Raw genomic sequence first — 21,916 nt, 5'->3', positions numbered from 1 at the left:
CTTTCTGTGGCAAAGTGGGGTTACTTTTTGCACATCAAGCTAGTGTTTAGAAGACGTCAACCATCACAGTATACTTGTTTACGCAGCTCGGCTTGCAATAAAACAAACAAACAAACAAACAAACAAACAAACAACACGGAAGAAAACCATAACTTCCAGTGCATGAGAACAGTCAATAGCAAGAATAGAAACCACACGGCTGCAAACAATCCACGAACTACACAATGCACAGAGCAACGTCTGTAGCAAGCCTGGGAAAAAACAACAACAACAAAAGCCTCAAGCCGCGGGGAGAAAACGAAAACAGCCGCGTCTGAAACGGTGCCAAGCGTTGCCACGCGTCGTTATCGCGATCTGAGCTTTAGCGCTGTTCACCGGCGGAGTTGTTTGTTGTTGTTTTTAATCGCTGGTTGAAAAAGGCTGTCACCCTTTATATAAAATAAATAAAAAAAAACGAATGCTCTGCACGCTTGCGCGGGATCAACGCGCAGAGCATTCCAGAAACACCCAGCGGCCGGTCTACATCCTTTCCTTGTATTTTGTTTATTTTGTTTTTTAAAACCACATCCGCAGCTTAGCGGTTTGATACGCAAATGAACCATCGGATTGAACGCGGTTTAAACGCGTCGTTACTTCTGCTCATGTCTCAGGTGCCAATGAAAACGATTAGACTGCGAATATACATTCGAGATTTTTTTTTCATTTACTGATTTTGTCTGCGATTTTTTTTTTTTTCTGTAATGAGATGGACATCGAGCATATCTCGAGAAGATGAGAATCCTAAATTCATCTATTTTAGCCATGTCATTAGTTTTTTTTTGATGACACTGCATGACATAGAAAAAATGGCCTAACAAAAGGACACTTGTTTGCATTAATTTGTCAAAATCCCATCGATTAGCTACGGAGTTCAAGGAGAATGCAATTTGAATATGATTTTTTTTTTTTACTATATTCCCAATGGGCGCAGAATATATTTTTCTGGAAGGTGAGTAAGTCATACGCAGCATCGGCAAATAAACAGAATACCAGAACATTATCAACAACAACAACAACAACAACAACAACAACAACAATAATAATAATGATAATAATAATAATAATAATAATAATAATAATAATAATAATAATAATAATAATAATAATAATAATAATAATATTAATAATAATAATAATAATATCTGTGGTTTAATGTCACAGAGCCACCATATGATTATGAGAGAAGCCGTAGCAGAGGGCTCCGGACGAACAATATTTTCGCCACATGGACCTACACATTTGTATTTTGCTTCACTCAACGAAACAAATTAATTTCAAATTTCTACGTGTATAAGGTTCCTATAGTAGTTATGAATAAATGAAGTAACTGAAAAAAAAGCTAATTTCATTACTCTAATCTTTTAGAGATTGCTAATACGCTATCTGATCTGAATGCACAAGCAAATAAATATTGTACTTGATTAACGTTTTCATTTTCATTTTCTATTTGATTACTAATTAATGCAGTGAATGCTTACAATTGCATGCGAAAAATTTTTGGACAATTCTTCAGGGCGGGTACTTGCCATATAATGAATGACAAGGACCATAATCACAATCATTAATAACAGCTTGTCTAACCAATGAATGTTGCTCCTGTCTTGTTCATTATAGTATGGTTGACAGTACCACGACTATCAAAGTCGTTACAGAAGCACATGGGCAATGCTGAGATACAAGTCTTAGTACGGCATTCTTTCTTCAGTACTCTGAAGACCATGGAAAAAAAGTTGCAATATAATAACAGAGTGAGACTTCGGTATCAGAGCACATCCTCCGACATTTGGAATCAACCTTGTCACGGTGTGTCGACAATACTCCCTTCTCGGCCTGTTCACTATAACATGTAAGCATACTGGTTAACAGGTGCTGAGTACATGCAACGCAAGTTAAACGCGCGCCACGGAGGACCACGCGGTGTCGAATATTCAGCAGCGACGATGCTCGCAATTTGTTTCTGGTTGCCGTTCCGCTATACCTTATGCCGCAGGTGTCACACCGCCCACGATTTTGTGCGAAGTGATTTAGAAATGCCACACTTGCGGGCATGTGTGCTGTGAGTCAGTACGACGCGAAAACATTGCGCTTTTTTTTAAGTCTTTTTCGTATTACGCTTGTATGAGAGCTTTGGCTTACTCATACACGATAGGTAGGCAGGAAGGGCGAAAGAAATAAAAAAAAAGAAATAGAAAGAAACAAATGGTAACCGAGATGGCAACAGCTCGCCTACAATGCACTTGAGAAAATCTGAGAAATGAACGGCTGCCTGAGATTCGACAAAAGCGTTCGGAGAAGGACGGGTGTAATGAATGCATTTCTTGTATGCAAAGCGGTAACATCTCTACCGTTCACGCTCTATAAAAAACCACAAACGAACAAAGGAATCCTGAGAATGACATAACACAGAGTTCGTGTGCTGCGTGCAACTAATGCAGTGATTCTAGAAAGTAAACATATAGCTATACCAGCAGTCTCGTTTCTGCATCTTCGGCGAGGCATTGTGCCCGTCACGCTGGATGTAGTGCTCTCGTGTGTGTGAGACAGAGAGAGATAAAGATGCAAGGAAAGGCAGGGAGGTTAACCAGTCGTGTGAGCACACCGATATATGTATAATATGTTAAGGATTCGCTTCTCAGAAGCAACAAGGCGTCAATGAAAGACCACCGTCTTCCGCGTCGTATTTGGCGGCCGACGAGGTTTGCGGGAGAAAAAAAGAAGAAAAAAGGAAATAAACTTATCCCTATCATAAAAATGGGACAAGCGAAATTTGGTATGTGCGAGCCCAAGGCACTCCTTTCTTTCATTTTTTTTTCTTTTGCATTGCCAATGCTTCCAGCATACCGGGAATCGCAGCTTCACCCACGTACGCAGCCGCGCACCACTGCACCTGCGACAAGCCACAACGACGCGGTGATGCGTTCATGTATAGTCAGCAATGAAACGTGGCAACGTGAAATAACAAGTCACCCCAAAAAGAGATCAGATTGACATATCAGATACGGCTGATCTCCGACAAATCCACAAGCGAGAGAGCACCAGTAAGTGGAATATGGCGCGCATAAGTACGCACGTGGCCAGTGCACTTTGGAGGGCCACATTTCTGTACGTTCAAAAAACGCCGTAACGCCACCACTTAAATCGGCAATCTATTCAACCCGGATAAGTGGCATGTCTGGCCATTGATTTCTGCACCTCACGGGACGGCTTTACGCTCTCCCATAGTAGAGTACCTAGTACTCTAAATCGGTACATTCACATTTTCTAAACACACAAGGGCTCATCGGTGGACGAAACCGGATGTGAAGCCCAAGAAACGGCTTTAGGCTCTCCCTTAGTAGAGTACCTAGTACTCTAAATCATTACCCACGTTTTTCTAATCACAAGGGCTCCCACAGTACAGCGTCTGCAGGAGTGTGAGGCCCACGGGACGTCTTTATGCTCTCCCATAGTAGAGTACCAAGTATACTCTAAATCGTTAAAAACTTTTTCTGATCACACAAGATCTTGACGTTCTGGGAGTGGGAGTTGGCGCTCTCCCAGAGCAGCGTACCTAGTGCTCTAAATCGTCAACCACTTTTTCTAAACAAAGTGGCGCACGATTCCGCTGGAAATGACGGTGGAAGAGTACGCTTTGGAGGCTGCTTTTCGAATCATGTGCGTGTCCCCCTCCACACTGCTATCTATACGCAAATAAGCGAATCTAAAGAGATTATGCAATCGTCCATCACTCTGCGGATTCGGGGCTTGTACCGACAGAACAGATATCTAGAGCGCCTCGCGCACCTTGCCTTCAGCTGCCCGCCACAAAAGATCTGGAGAGGAGGGTCGCGCAGGTGGAGAGGGCAAGAAGCGACGCGTTGGAATCTTCAAGCTGCGCGGGCGGGCAATGACCGCCTGGCCTGCCCACACTGTCCACGCGTGGTTCCCCGGGCCGCTAGCTGCCCTTGGCGAGTGTGACGAATTCATTACGTCGCGCTTAGCCGCAGGGATGGCACTGTCGCGGTATACACGCCTCGTTCTGTTTCCGGACAGATCTTTCACCAGCTGTTTCCCCGAAAATTACACGGTAGGATGAATGTATTAACTCCTTCCAATTTTACAGCGCATCCTGGGTTACCGATTCTCAAGAAAGTCACGCGTTTCTACGCAGCATGACTGCTTCAGAATAACAGCCCCGCCGCGGTGGTCTAGTGGTTAATGCACTCGGCTGCTGACCCGCAGGGCACGGGTTCGAATCCCGGCTGCGGCGGCTGCATTTCCGATGGAGGCGGAAATGTTCTAGGCCCGTGTGCTCAGATTTGGGTGCACGTTAAAGAACCCCAGGTGGTCTAAATTTCCGGAGCCCTCCACTACGGCGTCTCTCATAATCATATAGTGGTTTTGGGACGTTAAACCCCACATATCAATCAATGCTTCAGAATAACAGAGAGATATGCCAATTTGGTACGTTTTCATGTTGAAAGACTGGGCGCGGAACAGCGTTCGTGGTTTCTTCCCTTTTATCGTGTGTCACTGTTTGCTCGCCCACTTAAAAAACAAAAACATGTTGCACATTGCAGAAAAAAAAAAATTCGACAGAACCTACGTACCTGGGAATCGACGTTATGCGAAGCATGTGGAGGGAAACTGACCGTGTTGCAATTTTTTGAATGGGCGACACGTCATGAAATGACGCTAAATATATGTGCAAATGTTACACGCACAGATATGTGTTGGAAGGGTTGCAGATGTTTATAAAACCAGTTGTTTGCACTTGCGCAACGATGCCAACTGGATCATGCGTATTAGAAACACCAGAAGCTGATATGAAGCACTGATGCTAGCGAGGATGCTGGCCCTGGACAATGCTGCATAAATCAACTTCAGCGCGTTACAACTAACCACAGTTGACGTTAACCCGACGTGACGGCTGATGATTGATATGAGGGGTTTAACGTCCCAAAACAACCATATGATTATGAGAGACTCCGTAGTGGAGAGCTCCAAAATTTCGACCAGCAGGGGTTCTTTAACGTGCGACGTGACGGCTGTATCAAATGTGTACGTATGTAATGTTTATAAAATTGGTTAGGCAGCACTACAACCACTAGTAAGGCTTCACGAAGGTTAGGGTCTATTTGAAAAGTAGTTACGAGACCTGGCGTAGCTCCATTGTAAAATAGTTTAAGAGAATTTTATTTCCGGATATATCTTACACAGCTTATGTGCACACAGAAAAACGGACAATGGTGATCAATGCGTATGTACACTGCAAGCTGTTATATACAGCGAGAGAACTTATAGCGTATGCAGTGATGTACAATGCGAAAATTGTACAACAAAGACAGGACATTCATGACATCGAAATGATTAAACTTAAACAAACAGTAAGGCTATATAAACAAACAGGGGCGTCATTCATAGTTTAGGGTGATGTTTTGCATTCACCTGTGAGGACAATTTGCTCTCGCGCTCAAGAACAATATTGCACAAAAAGAACATGTTTCTAAAGAAGAAAAGAAAAATACACACTGTAATGTCACAGTAGTACAAGCTCTAGCCCACCTCCTCAATAGGGGAGGAAAGGCATGGACACTGTTGTTTTTTACGATAATAAATTTCATAGACCATCGTTGGGGCAAAGCCTCCTCTCCCAGCATGACTACTTCTGCGTTAAGATGCATAAGCATTATGTTTCTTAGCCGATGCTCCGTGGTAATATACTTCGTTGCTACGCATAGTGCTTGGGTTCGATTTCGGCTGGGACCTTGACAGTTATTCCTTGCATTCATCGGGCCGACGCTACCGATGCCGGGTATTTCTTAACGCTCGTACGTAACTTTAAATTGTCCATGTGTGTTCTCGTCGTTCCTGGGTTGATAGTAAGTGCCAATCACCTGTGGCACATACCTGCTTACCAGCGGTACACATTTCATTGATATGTGGGGTTTAACGTTCCAAAACCACCATATGATTATGCGAGACGCCGTAGTGGAGGGCTCCAGAAATTTCGACTACATAGGGCTCTTTAACGTGCACCCAAATCTGAGCACATGGGCCTACGACATTTCCGCCTCCATCGGAAATGCAGCCGCCACTGCCGGGATTCGATCCCGCGAATTACGGGTCAGCAGCCAAGTACCTTAGCCACTAGACCACCGCGGCGGGGCACCAGCGACACGTACCCGCCCGTGGGTAAGTGCCACTGCCTGGCGGTAATTGTTTGACGGCGTACGCGACGGGATTGTGACATTATTCATGTCCTGACCAGCACGTTATATTCGTCAAACCATCTTACCCTTTCATGCTAATTTTGGTTCACGCCAAGTGAGGGGGGGGGGGGGGCTTGAGAGCACCCAAACGTAAGCGGCTAGATAGATAGATAGATAGATAGGCAGGCAGGCTCAAAGTAGCCGAAGTTCACTAAGAAATGTTTCGCATTTGAACAAACGCTCTTGAACTTTAAAAGCATTGTTGTTCAGGTGCGTACATGCGTATACCAAGTTGTGCGTGTTACATACGCACCGAGTGCGTACATACGTACGCAGAGCGCTTGAAACGCGCTTATAGTTTTAAAATAGATCATACTATGTCTGTGTATCTGTCTGTCCATCCGTGCGTGCGTCTATTTATGTACGGACGGACAGATGGATTTCATAAACCAGGGGCGTAGCCAGAGGGTGGCACAACGCCCCCACACCAAATTTTTTTTCACCATGGCATAGAGAGCGAAAAATCACAATTTCAAGGGTGTGTGCACACCCCCCCAAAAGATACTTCTGGCTACGCCCCTGTCATGCACATCCTTTATATCGTTTATCAGCCGAGCTTCACTTACCTTAATTTCGCCTCCCTCCGGAAGGGGGGCTACTAATTTTTTATTAATTTGCCCTTAATTTCCTTGACTGCGGGAGGGCTCCCAAGTTTTCCAAATTTGTTCTTCTAGTGGTTTTATTTTGTGTTCGTTTTCCCTTTACTGTCCGATGATTCCACATGGCTAGAACAAAGCACCAACAGAGAAAATGCGATCGACGAACTCGCGAAGTGATACGTGCGCAAACATTTTGTGGGAATCCCACCTCTCGCGTGGCTGGCTTGGTGCGCACCAACGATGCGCATGGCCCACTCACGGGCTTTAAAGGGGCCGGCAACTGGTCAGACCGTATGGTTACCTCCTGGTAGAAATTAAAATAACATGAATTATACGGTGACAGATCCCAGCATTCTTTTCGCCTTGCAGCTATAACTTATATCATGACATAGTGCTTAAAAGTAATAAAAACTAGGGTTCCTCGATGCGCGCGCCCCCCTCTGCCGCCAAGGGGCCGCGCGCATCGAAGGAGCCACCCCAAGAAAAAACGTGATGTCGGGCAGCCTAGCGGAAGAACCCCGAAGTTGTATTATGAAATATGGAGCCGATCACCTTGCTGCACGTAGTCGCGCAATCTGATGCTGTCGTGCACGCCAGCCCTCAGAATCGGAATGCCTATTATTACCCAGGCCCGCTCCGTACTGTGCTGCTTATGACGCAGAAGTATAATTGCACGGTGAAAGGCGGCACTGCCGTTAGAGTGTACTGCCGTCGCGGCCGCCCTGGACCAAGTCGAGCCGCGGCGCCACATGCGGAGTGGACGCATGCGCAATAAACCGACGCGCTCGAACACGAACCGCTTTCGCGCTCGCTGTTGCCAGAATAGACCACTTAATATTCGCTGCACATAGAAAAATTCGGATTACAATTGTTTCGCGGTGTTCTCCGCTTTGCGAATGCGTGATTAGACTCACTAACTAGTGAGCTTTCAGTTGCGCAAAAAAGAAAAAAAAAAGAAAGAAAAAGAAACACCATACACACTGGTTGCCATTTTCTTTAAAAGTGGCAGCCGTGAGAAGGTTGTGACGGAATTCCAGTGTTAGCGGGAGGGGCGTGTTCCGGCGAGACGAATGCTATGAACAGTGAGTCTGCCCCCGATATTGTATCCTGCAACTTTTGCAAGTTCTGTTAGTGTTATTAAATGTTCATTCTTGCAGTTCAACCGGCCGGCATCATTTCCTGGGCAGCGAGACCGCGGGAACCCTCAAATTGCAATACAAATTTCGCGTACGCGTGAATCCGAGGAAACAATTTGTCGAGCGTCATGTGTTGGTAAGCAGGCATCGCAGAAACGTTGCAAGCGTTACTGTATACCAAAAATAGCCTCTTGCGAAAGTTCGCGACGCCGGGTGTGTATATAGCGTTTCACAACGCACTGCTGCATTACAATGCAAGCGGCAGCAGTATTACGACCCGCGCAGCAGCGGCTCTCAGCTTCGGATCTATATATAAACGTATCCTTATACAAAACGGATCCATATATAAACGTTTTGCAATTTGTATCCTCCGCGTCATAACTGTTTACGGAAAAAGAAGGGACGGGCGTTCGAGCTGTATACAAAGAAATTTCTTTCGAAAGGGCAGCTTCTGGAAATGGAAATGACCCGCGTTGTGAGGCTGGAAAATATATAGCGAAATTCATTGCTCGCCACAAAGCCTGGCGTAGGCGATGGAACTCCCGCCGCATTGATTTACTCATTTAAATATTTAAACGATTGAAGCTTGGTTGAAGCAACAACGTCAAAGAGAGGGAGATGCAGTGAGAGGAGAGAACGGAAAGTACAGGTCGCTTATTCGAGATTAACTACTAGACATCATTCAGAACCAGGCAATTCGATTAATCACGTTTAGTCCACTCAACTAGTGTGCTAAACAGTTGCCACAAGAAAATAAAATTCTCTATGCTGCCGCCCTTGTAAAATTTAATCTCACTGCTATTCTTTTCAAACCAATTAAAGAACAAATGGCGTTATCATCAATTCCTTCATCATCTCTACTAAACACTAACCCCCCTCGTTTCGCTTAGCACAACAGCTTCATTCTCCCCAAAGTGCGAACTAATTATGGCAAACAGACAGTTCACCTTGCGGCCATATCATTATGTAATACAATGCCATTTCTAATAAAAATTAAAGGAAAACACATAAACTTCGCCCTGAATTGAAAAGTTTTGGTTATGCGACACTCACTCTGCTGCCTAACTGGTTTATCCCGCGCCATGTCATTCTCTCTTCAGTGCCTTGTTTTTTTATTTCTTTATCACATTATGCTATCTATATAGATAGATATGCATTTTGCACGGTTCACATTTGTGATTGAGTATAGTTGATGTTAGTTAGCATCGTCATTTATTTGTATCTGTAGTTCATTTTTTGTATTCTCGAAATATATTATTTTTACCACTCCTGTTGCTAATCAAATACTGATGTTTACATTTCATAGGAGGTCCAATTTCAGTCTATACTACGGGACCTCCTTCTGTATATTCTTCTTGTACGCTGTATTATGAAACAATAAAACTTGAATTGATTTTGATTTGACCTGAGGCGTCAGTTACTTGAACAGCCGTAACGGTAAATTTGCAGACGCATTACTGCGCCTGCTCGAGCACGTCTAATTTCGAACCAAATAACCTTAACCAGGCAAGCACGAAACGTAAAAAAAAAGAGGACAGGCGGCAAACATACATAATAAACAGGCAAAACAACAAAAAGGTGAACCACACAGGTTGAAAGTAAATTGACCATTTGCAAAAATCTACGTGGTTGTTTTCCTGCAAGGTTGTTTTCCAACCGTAAGCTCTCGTTCACAGACTGCTTTTCTGACTCATTGTGTTTTCGCCGTCTCCCCACCCCGCTTTTGCGAACGACAGGTGCTTCATCCACCATGCGATCTGACGCTTTGCACGAGACGGGACAACCCCATAGTAATTGTTTGGGGAAAGAGCCGTTTTGTTGTAATAGCGTGCCTTCACCGAGATAGGAGAGGTAAAAGCACAATGAACGAGCAAAACAGTCTGTGCACGAAAGTTCTGGTAGGGAAACAGCCTTGCAGGAAAGCCGCCTTGCGGATTTTTGCAAATGGTCAATTACCTAAATGATGTCTGGGTGGTTCAAATATCAGAGAACAAAGTACTCAGACAAGCCGGTGAAAATGTAAAATCCACGTCCTTGCTAGTTGCGACAAATTTTTTTCTCTCACGAATGCGGCCTGCTTGTGTTGCAAGAGCGTAACAACGCTTGCAAAGTTTCATCTACATCCGCTCAACATCATTGTGTAACATGGCGCAGCGAATGCAAATGTTATTTACATTCGCTGCACCATGTGTAGCGAATGCAAATAAACCGAGTCATTAAACTATATTGGCGCAGCTACGTGCCACATCTCCAAGAGCGAAGTTTGCAGCATGGTTCGCAAGTGTAATGTTTACAGTGGTGTAGCCAGGAGGTCCATGGCGCACTGGGCCCGAGTAAGCCCGTGCACCCCCCCCCCCCCTGCCCCACCTCACGGACTTTTTATTTCGCCGTAGCATAAAGAGGGAGAAATGACATATTTAAGGGGGTGCCCTCCCCGAAATCAAGTAGAAGCCCCCACCGAAAAAAACTTCCGGCTACGCACCTGCATGGCTATGAGCGGCGTGTACGGTGGTCACGGCCGCTGGCCGTGGTACTGTGCTGCCCGCCTACGGCTGCCCAACCCCTAGTGGGATAGTCCATTGTGCTTCGGGTCGCCCGGGAGCAGAAGACTCGACTACCGACGACAGGGTGATCTCCTGGGGCGAAGTTCCGTGCATTGCTGAACTATTCGTGCCCAATGAAGTATACGGCACGACTTGGAAATCCATTTAGCGTTCCCGGAAGGGATGCGTATCTCACCTGGGCACAGAAAGCACCTTCACATACTGGGAGGAAAAAAGAAAGCACTAAAGAATCACGTTGTCATACAACAAAGCGAGGACAATGACGTCTTGTTAACGCGTTCAACTGGTCTATTAGGTGTTTCTATTAAATGCATCGATTTTTCTAGGGAGAATTTAGCTACACAAAACCACGCAACTAACGGTTAGACAGGTCAAAGATGACAAGAAACAGCGTTCTGTAACCAACTACAATTGACAGTAATCAACGTTTTGCTTTGTGTAGTCGAATATTTAAAATATATGACGAGTGGAACAACACTGTCCATTTGAATTAGGCAAAAAAAAAATATCGCAGCATATACACGGAGTGAATGATGATGAGTGGGGCAAAGCTTCGAGGGGTTTTATCCGTAAACCGCGAATCGCCCGTCCCTTTGCCGCGTTCGTATGTCTGTCTGTATTTACATCCATGTGGACGTCCATCCACGCGTCGACGCGTCCGCCCGTACACCTGTCTGTGTGTTCGCGCGTCCGTCCTTCTGCTTGTATGTCCGTCCGTCCATCTAGCGAACACTCCAAGTACCGCCATCTCGAATCTTTTCATCATATATTAATCATACACAAGTACCGCCATCCTTGGAAAATTCCCAAGACAAAGCGAGAGGTGGCTACCTACTACTACTACTACATACATCGGAGACGCACGACCAACGGCTTGAGGAGCTTCGCCCCTAATATAGAGCCCTAATATATTATGGGTAAAGTTCCTTGTCTTTACTTTCTCAGTGCCCTTTCGCAGCAGCTTTGAAGCAGTTACTACCAAAAATGACAGTTTGGAGAAATATTTAGCAGCATTCATCCTCTGAGCCTGTTTGGAGCAGCATTTCCATCGCTTGGTGCGGCGACTTTCAGCGAAACATGCGCGCTTGGATAGTTTTCAGTCTTAGTTGGTGATGTTTACAAAAAAAAAAAAAAAAAAGAAACGACAGATGACGAGGAATGGAACTACGGAAAAGAAATTCGCAGAGTACGCGGTCAAACAGTCCAGCCACTGTACTGGCGAAGTCTTAATAGCGGTTAAGAGAAAAAAGTTACCTAGAAGTGTTCGGTGACATTTCAGTGAATCGATTACTTACGTCACTTGGTATCTATCAGCCACGCTATCGAAGGAAATAATTGTAAGTTTATTTGGTAACTTGCTTGCCGTGGTGTCCACTTGAAAAAAGAAAAAAAAGCGATGCGTGCGTGATTTACTGTACACCCAATGGTTCCTGTGTGGTTAGAAAAACGTTGCTGACTACTTAAAGCACGAGGTATACTCTACTATGGCAGAGCAGAAAGCCATCCCGTGGGCCTCACACTTGATAAGGCCGTGGCACTGGCGACATTTCGTGATTAGTGCGGGCACAAAAGGATATGATAGCGAGAAACCGGCAGCGACTTCGATTATCGCTCATTTTGTTCATTAATAATCGCAAGATACAGTGGCGCATTTAGAATTTGACATAACATAAATGAACGAAATAATAAAGTGCAATCTTCGTTATTATGTCAACATGGAGAATGCAGCTTCTAGTGTTCTTTTTTTCCCCTCCCCCCCCCCCCCCCCTTTTTTAATAACGACCATGGAACGCTCTTCTGCGGTTGAGTAGACTAAAAGAGCTATTAGTTCAGTTCATTACCATAAAGGAAGCGTTTACATAGTTCAGAATAACTCCACACGTTTCATTCGCTCTAGTTGCAGCCACACCGCCGGTATAACTTTCATGAAATTAGACCACTCCTTCCCGCCATTATCGCCACGCAGAAAGGTGTCACACATTGCATTGTTCCATAAAACGTATACATCATCACCCTGCACTATACGCGATCGCCTCATGCCTGAACCATCTTTTGTATCCCATCGCACAGACAATCTTCACAAGGTAGGACTCACTTCATGTAATACTGCGCACTGTCATCATTCATTTCTGCCACGAGCCTCTCGTGATTGGAATGATGGGAATGGAAGATCGTTGTGAACATTTTCCATCATTGACAGTTCCGTAATTCCATAGCTAACATTGTATACTAAGGCTTTTTCTAAACTCACTGTAAGTTCACATTTTGCTTCTTTGTTTCGTATGCGTTTTGTTTTATTGTATTTTTGTTCCTTTTTTGTTTTATTGTTTTTATGTCAAGTGTTGCTACCATTCCCCCCCTGTGATGCCTCTGGCCATGAGGGGTATAATTAAATTAAATGAATACGCTAATGTAGAGGTTAAAAACATGCGGCGAACATAGTATTCCTAGCCTCGCACCGATTGACTTCGATACAGTAATGCCAAATATTAGTAAGAGCTGTTACTTAGCTAATTACATGCTGTCACATCACTTCGTAACAATTGCTCACTTACGCTTCATTCGGGGCTGTTAATTGAGTCAATTCATACAATTGGAGGGGCAGAATTTCAGCTTCCCTTGACGAGGCGCGAGTCTCACCAAATCGGAACTAGAGCACTGCATGGGCCGGGTAAGGCATTGTTGGGGCGGGCCTGGACCGGGCCCATGAGCTTCGGGCTCGAGTCAGGCCCGTATTAGGCCCGGGTCTCATATACAGGGTGTTTCAAGAAATATGTCCAATACTACTTGAATATTGCAAAAACGAGTCATCCTCATGCTACACGCGGCCTTCACTTTAACCGAAGGCATCTTCAGAAATGTACAAACAATATTTAGAGCAGTAAATAAATTAAAACAGCTAAATTTTTTAACAACTAAAATTTTGCACAATGTAAAACAATCACCTTCTCAATTAGCGCGTTTTCAAAGTGAATGGTAGATGCGCTGTTTTTTGCGCCAGTTTCGGTTTCGTGAGCAAAACTAGCCAGGTTTTATCGCTCCACACTGATTTCCTGGGGCCGCCTTTAAAAAGTTTCAAAGTGGCTGTAGACTATTCGTAGTAAGAACTTTCATTCACCCATTTGACTCGAACAATACTTTACACTGGTTAAAAGTCAGTTCTAATTTCTGTAAACACTGCCGTAATTCGTGCAGTTAGAAGCGGCCGTCGTTCTTTTCGTCTGTGGCGACATCAGTGAACCTTCAAAGACGAATTAACTTCACGAAGTCATCATTGCAGTAGTTAAACCGTTGGCGGATGCAGTTGTTTTCCCAAGCGTCACCTGCGAACCCGCAGTAAGTCTTCTGATTGGGTCGGACAGATTGCGGAAAGTAACGCCAACTGACAGCGAAGTCTGTTGGGTGTCGGATAAGACGACAAAATAAGCATCTTCAGGGAACAACGAGGATAGTGGCTAGGCTGCTAATGGGTGTGGATCGCATTGACAGATTACGGAACTGTGGCGACTACTCGGGGAAGAACATGGGGAAAGTAACCTTGTTGTTTTGAGCTAGAAAACGCAGTGTACGTTGGAGACATGCGAGAAGCCAACGTGCTAGCTTTAATTTATGTAACGCTGTCCAGCCTTGTGTATTCCTCCCAGAAGTAGCTGTTTTTATTGCGTGGCCTTTTCAATGAAGTTTGCCGGAGATTCGTTACTTTTACTCAAGAGCCCTGACTACCATGCAATTTATGTACACTCAGACTATAAATGCCTGACTTTTTTTTTTTCACTTCATGGGGGCAGCATATTTTGTGATAGTGTTTTTTTTTCTTCTTGAAATGCAAGAACAACATTGTGTGGTTAGCACTGCGTACGTGAGACAGCCAGCTATGACTACAATTATATATAACCCTGCAATTATTTTTCAAAAGTGTTATCGGCGTAATTAACAGAAAGTACACACAGTATGCCAGTGAAACGGCGTGACACAGAAAGAAGTTCTAAAGCACTAACTAGAAAATATCTTGAGCGAAAAAGGTATTTTCACAATAACCGAAGAATGGACAGTGACTCGTTTATGTTCAAGGCATAACTGGCTGAACGGGGCCGGGTCGGGAACGGGCCGTATTTAAATACACCGGGCCGGGTTCGGGCGGGCCGGAAACATCGGCCTGTGCAGTGCTCTAATCAGAACAAGCCACTCCGCATATGATCAGTTCTTTAATTAATTACACGCAGAGAGAATACACAAAACGAAAATGAAACGAACAATTGAAGTAAACGGAGAAATCAGGTAAAACAGATATTACATGCACAGGTTAGAAACAACGATGCAACAGAAATATTTAAGTAAGGAAATGGTGGGAGAAATCATCAAAAAAATATATGCAAGAGCGACAACGACGTTGCTAAAGTTGAAACACACACAGCAACACCAAACTCTTGTTTCGAACGAGTTTTGCGGAGCGAAAAGGAGCAGTCGCACGTGACTTACCCCATGTGGTTCCACATTTTTCTCCTGTTACGATCCAAGGAGTGGCGTGGCGGTGGCCCGAGGAGCGTGATTTAGGTCTCGTGTTGCGCGTCTTGCATTGATCGCGCGCGCAAATGAGCCGCCCTCCTAATTGTATCGGGAGGAGTACTCTCTCCTCCATCGCTCCTACGACGGCAGCAGCAGCGCCCGTGGCTGCCAGCATCGGCAGCAGCAGAAGCAACAACGGCGAAGAACCCGCGCACGGTGGCGGCGGCAGTGGAGCCGCGCATTCCGTCGTGAGGGGAGCGCGGCAGGCATGGAGCAGGAGGAGAATGTGTGTGCGGCGCGCGCGCGCACTACTTTTTCGAGCCGGCTCGCGGAGGCACTTCCTTCCAGAAGGGGAGCCGCGGCGCGCTGCGGCCAGGCCTGTCCATCTCCCTCCGCCATTTGAAGCGAACAATTGGGGTTTCGTGTCGAGTGCTCGGACGGCGTTTTTACCGGTTTTAAAGAGAGAAAAAACGTCTCCAGTGGGACGCTGATCGCTGGATTGTCGTCGACCCTGTGCCAGGATCTTGTGTGTTTTACCCTTGCCGTGCTCGGATTAACCGCTGTGTGGATGTGCCTGGCGATGTGCTGCTGCACCCGGAGGCGCGGCGGTTGATTCGGCCGCCGCGGCCGCCGCCGCGTTGTCTGTCGCCATGGAAGGCGAAGCCAAAGTGCGGGGCTCCCGCTGTCGGCGCCGCGAAAGGGCCGCTCGGATGCAAAAGCAGGCTATGCGCGGCGGTCAGAGTGCCGACGAGGCCGACGAATCGCCCGGCCGCTCGGCGTCGAAGCCCCCGAGGCCTCCGAACCGCAAGAAAAGGAATAAGGAGCCCATCTTTGAGGAGGATGTCATCGACGGCTTTGCCATTCTCAGCTTCAGGACGTACGAGGATTTGGAGGTAAGTAGGCCTAACCTTCTCGCGTCTCTCTGCCGCGCGGGCTTGTCACGATTGCCCCGTCAACCGTTGGGGCTCGGGCCTCGGGAGTTGGGCCAGCCGTTGCGGAAAGGCGCCCCCGGCCTCGCTCGCCGGGCCCGCCCGAAATCGATGCATCCCGACGCGGTGCGTTACACGAAGACCCGTTCGGTCCACGACGTGCGCGAGGTTCGCTAGCTTCTGTCCGCTTAGGCCTAACCCCGAGAGCGGCCGGGTATTCCGGCTAATCGCCCCTGATCTCAGTTCACGCTCAACTTTAGGCTTTCGCCAGTGCCTTGGGCCAGGGCCATGATTTTTTTCGTCGTTTTTTCCCGCTTCGCAGGGCTAGCGCCGCTGGTGGAGCGCGCTGTCGCCAGCGGATCGGTAGCGCCGCTTCTTCCTCGCCAATCATTACCCGCGCCGGATTAAGAGGCTCGCGATATTATTTGTTTAGAATTATCCGTGCCACTCGACCGTGCGCCTTTTGTCCGTTTGTGCGGCGTCAGCTCTACTTGTGTTTGACTTGCCGGCTTGCACGAGGAAAAAAGAAAGCGTGCGCGAATATCATTGCGCAAGTGCGACGACGAATGTTCCCGGGAACTGTACGCGCCACGCTGCTTCGAATGCTAAGATCGCACGCGCTGTTCAGAGTCGCAGCAAAGCCTTAAAGTGAAGTAGCAACTGTAATGTGTCGTTGCGCGTTACCTATTCGCCGAAAACATTACGAAACTGTGAATGTCGTGTTTGAATGATTGAATAGACAAGTCGCGCCAACCGGCTGGAACTAATACAGCTGTTGACGTTTCGCTCGGTCGTTCAAACGACAAACTCTCGATCATGCACGGATAACGGCAATTAATATCGAACTGGAAGAAACATGCTGCGAGGAAACGCCTACGTTTAACGTACATTATGCACGTGTACAGCTTTCTGTTTTTTCTTCGATGGGCGTTGGTATCACAGGTCTCCTACCAGTGACCTCTATTTATGAAAGGCAGCGCGCATTTTGTTGGGGGAGCCTGCTCGTGTGTTGATGGAAATGTAGGACAGGCGCAGGTTTGTTTCGTTTTATTGCTTTTCACGTGCTTTATTCGCAACTCTTTCTTTCCGCCCGTCTTAAGTCCTTCTCTTCACATCGCGTGAGCTACTCAGTCGTTTCTTGAATGTCGTGCACTCGTTGTCTTGCACATTTTTATCCTCTCGACGGCTTGTCAGGGCAGGAGAGATAGCTGTAGGAAATCTTGCGTATACAATTATTCCCTGGACGGCACACACAGCATCGCAGTTTTTCTCACGTTCTGTCACGATTTACTTTTTTCTTTGTCCTTGAGCGCGCACTTCTCTCGTACGGAATGTACAACAAGCTGAGACTCGTTCCAGCGAGCTGTTATTGTGCTCAGGGGGGTTGGGGTTGGGATTTTTGGTGTGATGGTTGACACTTGGCTGTCTGCTGTGGAGGTAGCCAAGTGGTAGTCACGACGAATGCGCTATGGGCTGGAAGGCCTTGAAACTCAGTGTTCCTGGTTTTTCGTTAAAAAAAAGTATCCGGTTTTATCGGTCTTAAATTATCACCGTGTTATCGTGTCTAGATACTTTCACCACTTTTCAAACGCTGGTCCCTGGAAATGTCAGCTGTGAAGCGTCTTCATAGGGGTCAGTTGTGTGTGTATACTTCACTGCCTCATTTAACTCCTTTCTTCCGGCGTTCCCTGTTGACCATCACCGGTCAGGTGTCACCTGCAAGGATGTTCTAGGGCGCGAGTTCGATTCCCCCGCCGCATTCCGCTGGGCGTCGAAGTTTGGAGACGCCCTTATGCTTAGATTCACATATTTGTGCGCGTTAAAGAAAACCAATGCTGTTCGAAATGAGCTTGGAGCCCCCAACAAAGACGTGCTTCATAAACACATCATGGTTCAGGAAGGTAAAACTACAGGATTTGGTTGGTCACTGTGAAGAATATCAGTCGTGACTGCCTTTGTTACTTGAGGCCCATCCAGTAGCCTGGCCTCGCCCACTTAAGCGCAGTAATGCGGCGCTGTTGCTGTCGTTCTGTGTACACTTAAAAAAAGTGTGTCGCGCCTGAGAGGTTCTCGAAAAGTAGCTGTCGTTTGATCGCACGAAAAGGCCGTCTTCCTGCTTTTACATTCGTTCAACTACATTGTGTGAGAACTTCATACCGGTGATTTACGTGACGTGTGAAGCATTCGTGATGCATGAAACCTCTCTCTCTCTCTCACACGCACACACACACACACACACACACATATATATATATATATATATATATATATATATATATATTTCAGCTTAACGCGCACATCAAACATTCCCACATGCTCCTTTCTGCACCTAAAAAAGTAAAACAAGCGAAAATCCCGACATAGTGACACTAGTTTCAGACCGTTTTGCCGCTTTGGCGCAGCATATTGTTCGGCGCTAACGAGCGATTATCAACAGCGAAATTCAGCAAACGAGTGTCGATGCACTTACGCCGCAACTCAAGCTGAGACAAACGGGTGATAGGTGATAACGTTGATATTGCTATGTGCATCAAATACGTTTTTCTTTGCACAGCTGCTGTCAGACATAACAGGTAGCATTAATTTCTCATTACGCCGCAGTGGTTGTAGTATCACACGCGGGGCCCGTTTAAACGGTGTCATTGACCCTGACCCCCCCCCCCCCCCCAAAAAAAAGAAAAGTTGAACTATCGATGTTTCGTTCACGTGTGCTCCTTCGTGTACGGTGAGGGCATTACGTAAAATTAGTGTTGTTATTTGGATGGCTAAGTAATGTCGCGAGCCGCATGAATGTCGAAGCATCAGATGTGTTGCTCGTATGTATCTAAACTTTTAGTTTAGGAGAAAGCCTATGTATCATCGTACATTTATTTCTCCTCGCCCTTATTCCGTTGTTTCAATTTCTATTGTTACCGCAACCATTTCAAATTAGCTCGCTACTCGTCGCTACCGGGAACGTTTTCCACTATGATGCTCATTCGCTCCGTCGGGAAAGTATAAAAAAATAGCGCGTGGTGGTGTTTTGGTGACGTGCGCCCAATGTTTTCGGCTTTAATTGCTCTCTTACACAACGTTAGTTGTCCCGATGCTTCTCTCATTACCAGCTCCGCGGGGTTTGTTGTCGATTGCCTCGGGCGACGTGCGTAACTTAGGCGAACAGTGTTTCGCTCCGGGGCCAAGCGATGTCTCTGTGTATGTGTGTATCTCTATCTGTCGGGCTTCGGTGTTTGCTTTTTTTTTCGCCGCGATAAGCTTGTTCGTCCACTTTACTTACTGGTGGCGCCCGTCGCTTCGATTTGCCAGTCCACTCCAAACGAGAGAACATCGTAGCATAGCAGCTCGTGGAAGCCCTGAGTTTATGCGTGTTTGTTCCCCCCCCCCCCCCCCCCCCCACTCTTCTGCGCGCGCGGGCACACACATGCACAGACACTTGTTTTTTTTCTTTAAGAGATTAGAGAGGCATTGGGTTCAAATTATTTCACATTTTACCTCGTGTAAAAAAATAGTAGGGAAGATGGGTTGATGACTGGGCAGAAATAAAAAAGTTACAGCAAGGTGGCTTGACGAAGTTCTTGCCCCTGTCTTGGTAAAGATGATAGTAAACAAACCTAACTATACAATCAACGTAAGGAATGCAGGTGGGCAAGACGCGAGAATTACACGAGGAGAATACATTGTGTATTTTTCATACAAATACAGTCCTAGTAAAATCTTCCTTTCTTCCCAGTCGCTTGTTCTTATGTCTTGCCCAATGACACTCTCATCACAACATTCACAAATGTATTTACGAGTGAATTAAGATCCCCCCATCGCTGCCGGTCGCCTACTGGTTTTTCGAAGCGGGTGGAATTTCCCGGGTCTTCCACTCAGTGCTCTGGGTACTTATATCTCGAGAAGGTTGGCCTCTCTTTTCCGCTTCATTGACTCCCCTTTCTCCACTTCCAACGGTTGCAGAAATGTTGTTCCTGTCTTTAAATCGCTGCTACTACTAGGTTTATGCCGCCCCCCTTCACACACACACCAAACCGCAGGTATACACACGGTCTCTCTTTACGAAGAACAAAGGCATCCAAAACCTCATAGAGTTTCCCACAATACTAACTAGAGGGAACTCTGGCGCTAGTGTCTATGGGAGTTGCAACACACGGCGCTTCAGCGAGCATGGGAATGATGGGTAGTACACACATTTGTCTGATTTTCGTACTTCTGGCCTGCTTCTGGCTCCGTATGTGTGCGTGTGGCTTGGAGCTGTTTTTTCACGAAAACATAAATTAGCAAATGTTCACCGTTTGCGCTTCACAACCTTATTTTAAGCTTACTATTTTGAATCAAGTCCCTAAGTTCAAAATGGTTTGTTCTTTTTTTGAAAACAAAATCGTAACCAGTAATAAACAAAGCCGCAAGTACGATTCGCCGCCCGCAAGTACGAAGACTAGGCAAATGTGTGTACTACCCATCATTCCCATGGTCGCTGAACGATTGCAGCGCCAGAGTGCCCTCTAGTTAATTTTGAGAAACTCTCTGCAAAACGTAAACGTCTCGACCGCCGGCCATTACGAATGGAAGGTCGCCACGAGTTGTTAACCGGTTATCTTGCACGCTGATCTCGATTTCATCTGTTCCGCCGGAGCCTCGAGCACAGCAGTCGTTGCGTTTCTTTCGTGGCGATTTCCTTCTTTCTCACTCTGCGCTTCCTCCGCACTCTTTCTCATTTGTTTCTCGACGCATTCACCTCGATTGCTTGTTCGCCCTTGCGCGCGCGGAGTAATGAAATTATCAGGCGCCGAAAAAAAAAAAAAAAAGTCGCCGCAGGAGCGTGTTGCAAAAGGGTAGTAGGTGAGATATTCTTACACCGCACTATCAGAGTAAGCGAACGATGATGATTGGGGGAAAACAGTTTCAGTGGCGTCTGCTCGTTGAAAGAGGGCATTGAAGAGTGCCTCCCTCCTCCTCGTTCCAAGGCGGAGAGATGAGGGGCTCTTTCTGATGGCGTAAACGACTCCGTGCTGGCACGAAGCTCGTTAACCGAGATGAGCTTGACTGCTTTTTTATCGTTATTGCTTTTTTTCAACAACTGTCCTAATGGGAGACAGATGCCGTAATCCGCGAGGGGCAGCGACGTGTCGGTACTGAGTCGTTCCGCGGGGCTCGCTCGGTCAGCTGGGCGGGCGACACCGGCGACTTCAATTAGGCTAAGTGATTTCTCGCGTTTCTCTGACGAGGGAAGAAGCTTCGGACGTGAAAAAAAAAGGGGGGGGGGGAAGGTGGCGAGGGATGTGTGTGTGTGTGCCCTCCGGAAGAGGGGACCTCTTTCACTGAGGGAAGTGGTAGGTTGGATTTCCACACGCAGACTTCATCGCGTGTGCGGCGGTGTGCGTGGTGCAGGATGCGTAACAGCTTGTTTTATTGCGGGGCCAACGTGTCGTAGGGGCAGTCATTCTGTTTCAATTGCCCGCTGTCGGCGCGTGGTGTCCTGTTGACACGCGTGCCTGAGTAACTTCCGACGCCGGGAAGCTTGTCAGTGCGCGTCGAGTGCTACTTAGGCTTCCATTTGGCCATCCCATTTTGCGAAGAAAAAAAAAAAAGAGAGGGCTTACAAATTCCGCTTTTGGCAAGAACGTAGTGCTCCATCTTCCGTCCGAACGGAGAGCAAGAGAGCAGAGGCAGACGAATGTTTGCAGTTTTACGTGCCGAAACCACGATATGATTACGGACGGGTTTTAGTGGAAGACTCGGTTCGACCACGTGGGTCGACCTGAATCTGACTACACGGCCCTTTTAGCGTTTCGTGTCCCACGATATGCGACTGGGATCGAACCCGCCACCTTCGAGTTAGTAAGCAGGCGTCGTAGCCGTTGTACCGATGTGACAGCTGTAGTACACCAGAGTGGC

The 21,916-nt window shown here is 46.6% G+C and overlaps 1 protein-coding gene and 1 long non-coding RNA gene across 2 annotated transcripts in view; one reads left to right on the top strand and one right to left on the bottom strand.

Moving 5' to 3' along the window:
- Window positions 1-15,366, bottom strand: part of LOC142803742 (uncharacterized) — a 30,752-nt gene extending 15,386 nt beyond the window's left edge. Inside the window, exons 1-2 of the long non-coding RNA XR_012894255.1 lie at window positions 15,069-15,366; window positions 10,508-10,764 (exon numbers count right to left, since the gene is read on the bottom strand). This is a non-coding gene — a long non-coding RNA (uncharacterized LOC142803742). The remainder of the gene's footprint in view (window positions 1-10,507; window positions 10,765-15,068) is intronic.
- A 77-nt stretch (window positions 15,367-15,443) lies between these two features.
- Window positions 15,444-21,916, top strand: part of LOC119161393 (uncharacterized) — a 299,022-nt gene continuing 292,549 nt past the window's right edge. The window contains exon 1 of the mRNA XM_075889602.1: window positions 15,444-15,988. Within this exon, the coding sequence (XP_075745717.1) occupies window positions 15,746-15,988 (243 nt within the window). The 5' untranslated portion in view covers window positions 15,444-15,745. The remainder of the gene's footprint in view (window positions 15,989-21,916) is intronic.

This window comes from Rhipicephalus microplus, chromosome 3 (genome assembly GCF_043290135.1).
Source record: "Rhipicephalus microplus isolate Deutch F79 chromosome 3, USDA_Rmic, whole genome shotgun sequence".
NCBI classification, from domain to species: Eukaryota; Metazoa; Arthropoda; class Arachnida; order Ixodida; family Ixodidae; genus Rhipicephalus; species Rhipicephalus microplus.
The sequence above is the reverse complement of the archived record's forward strand: the minus strand, read 5'-3'. Positions and strand labels throughout refer to the sequence as shown.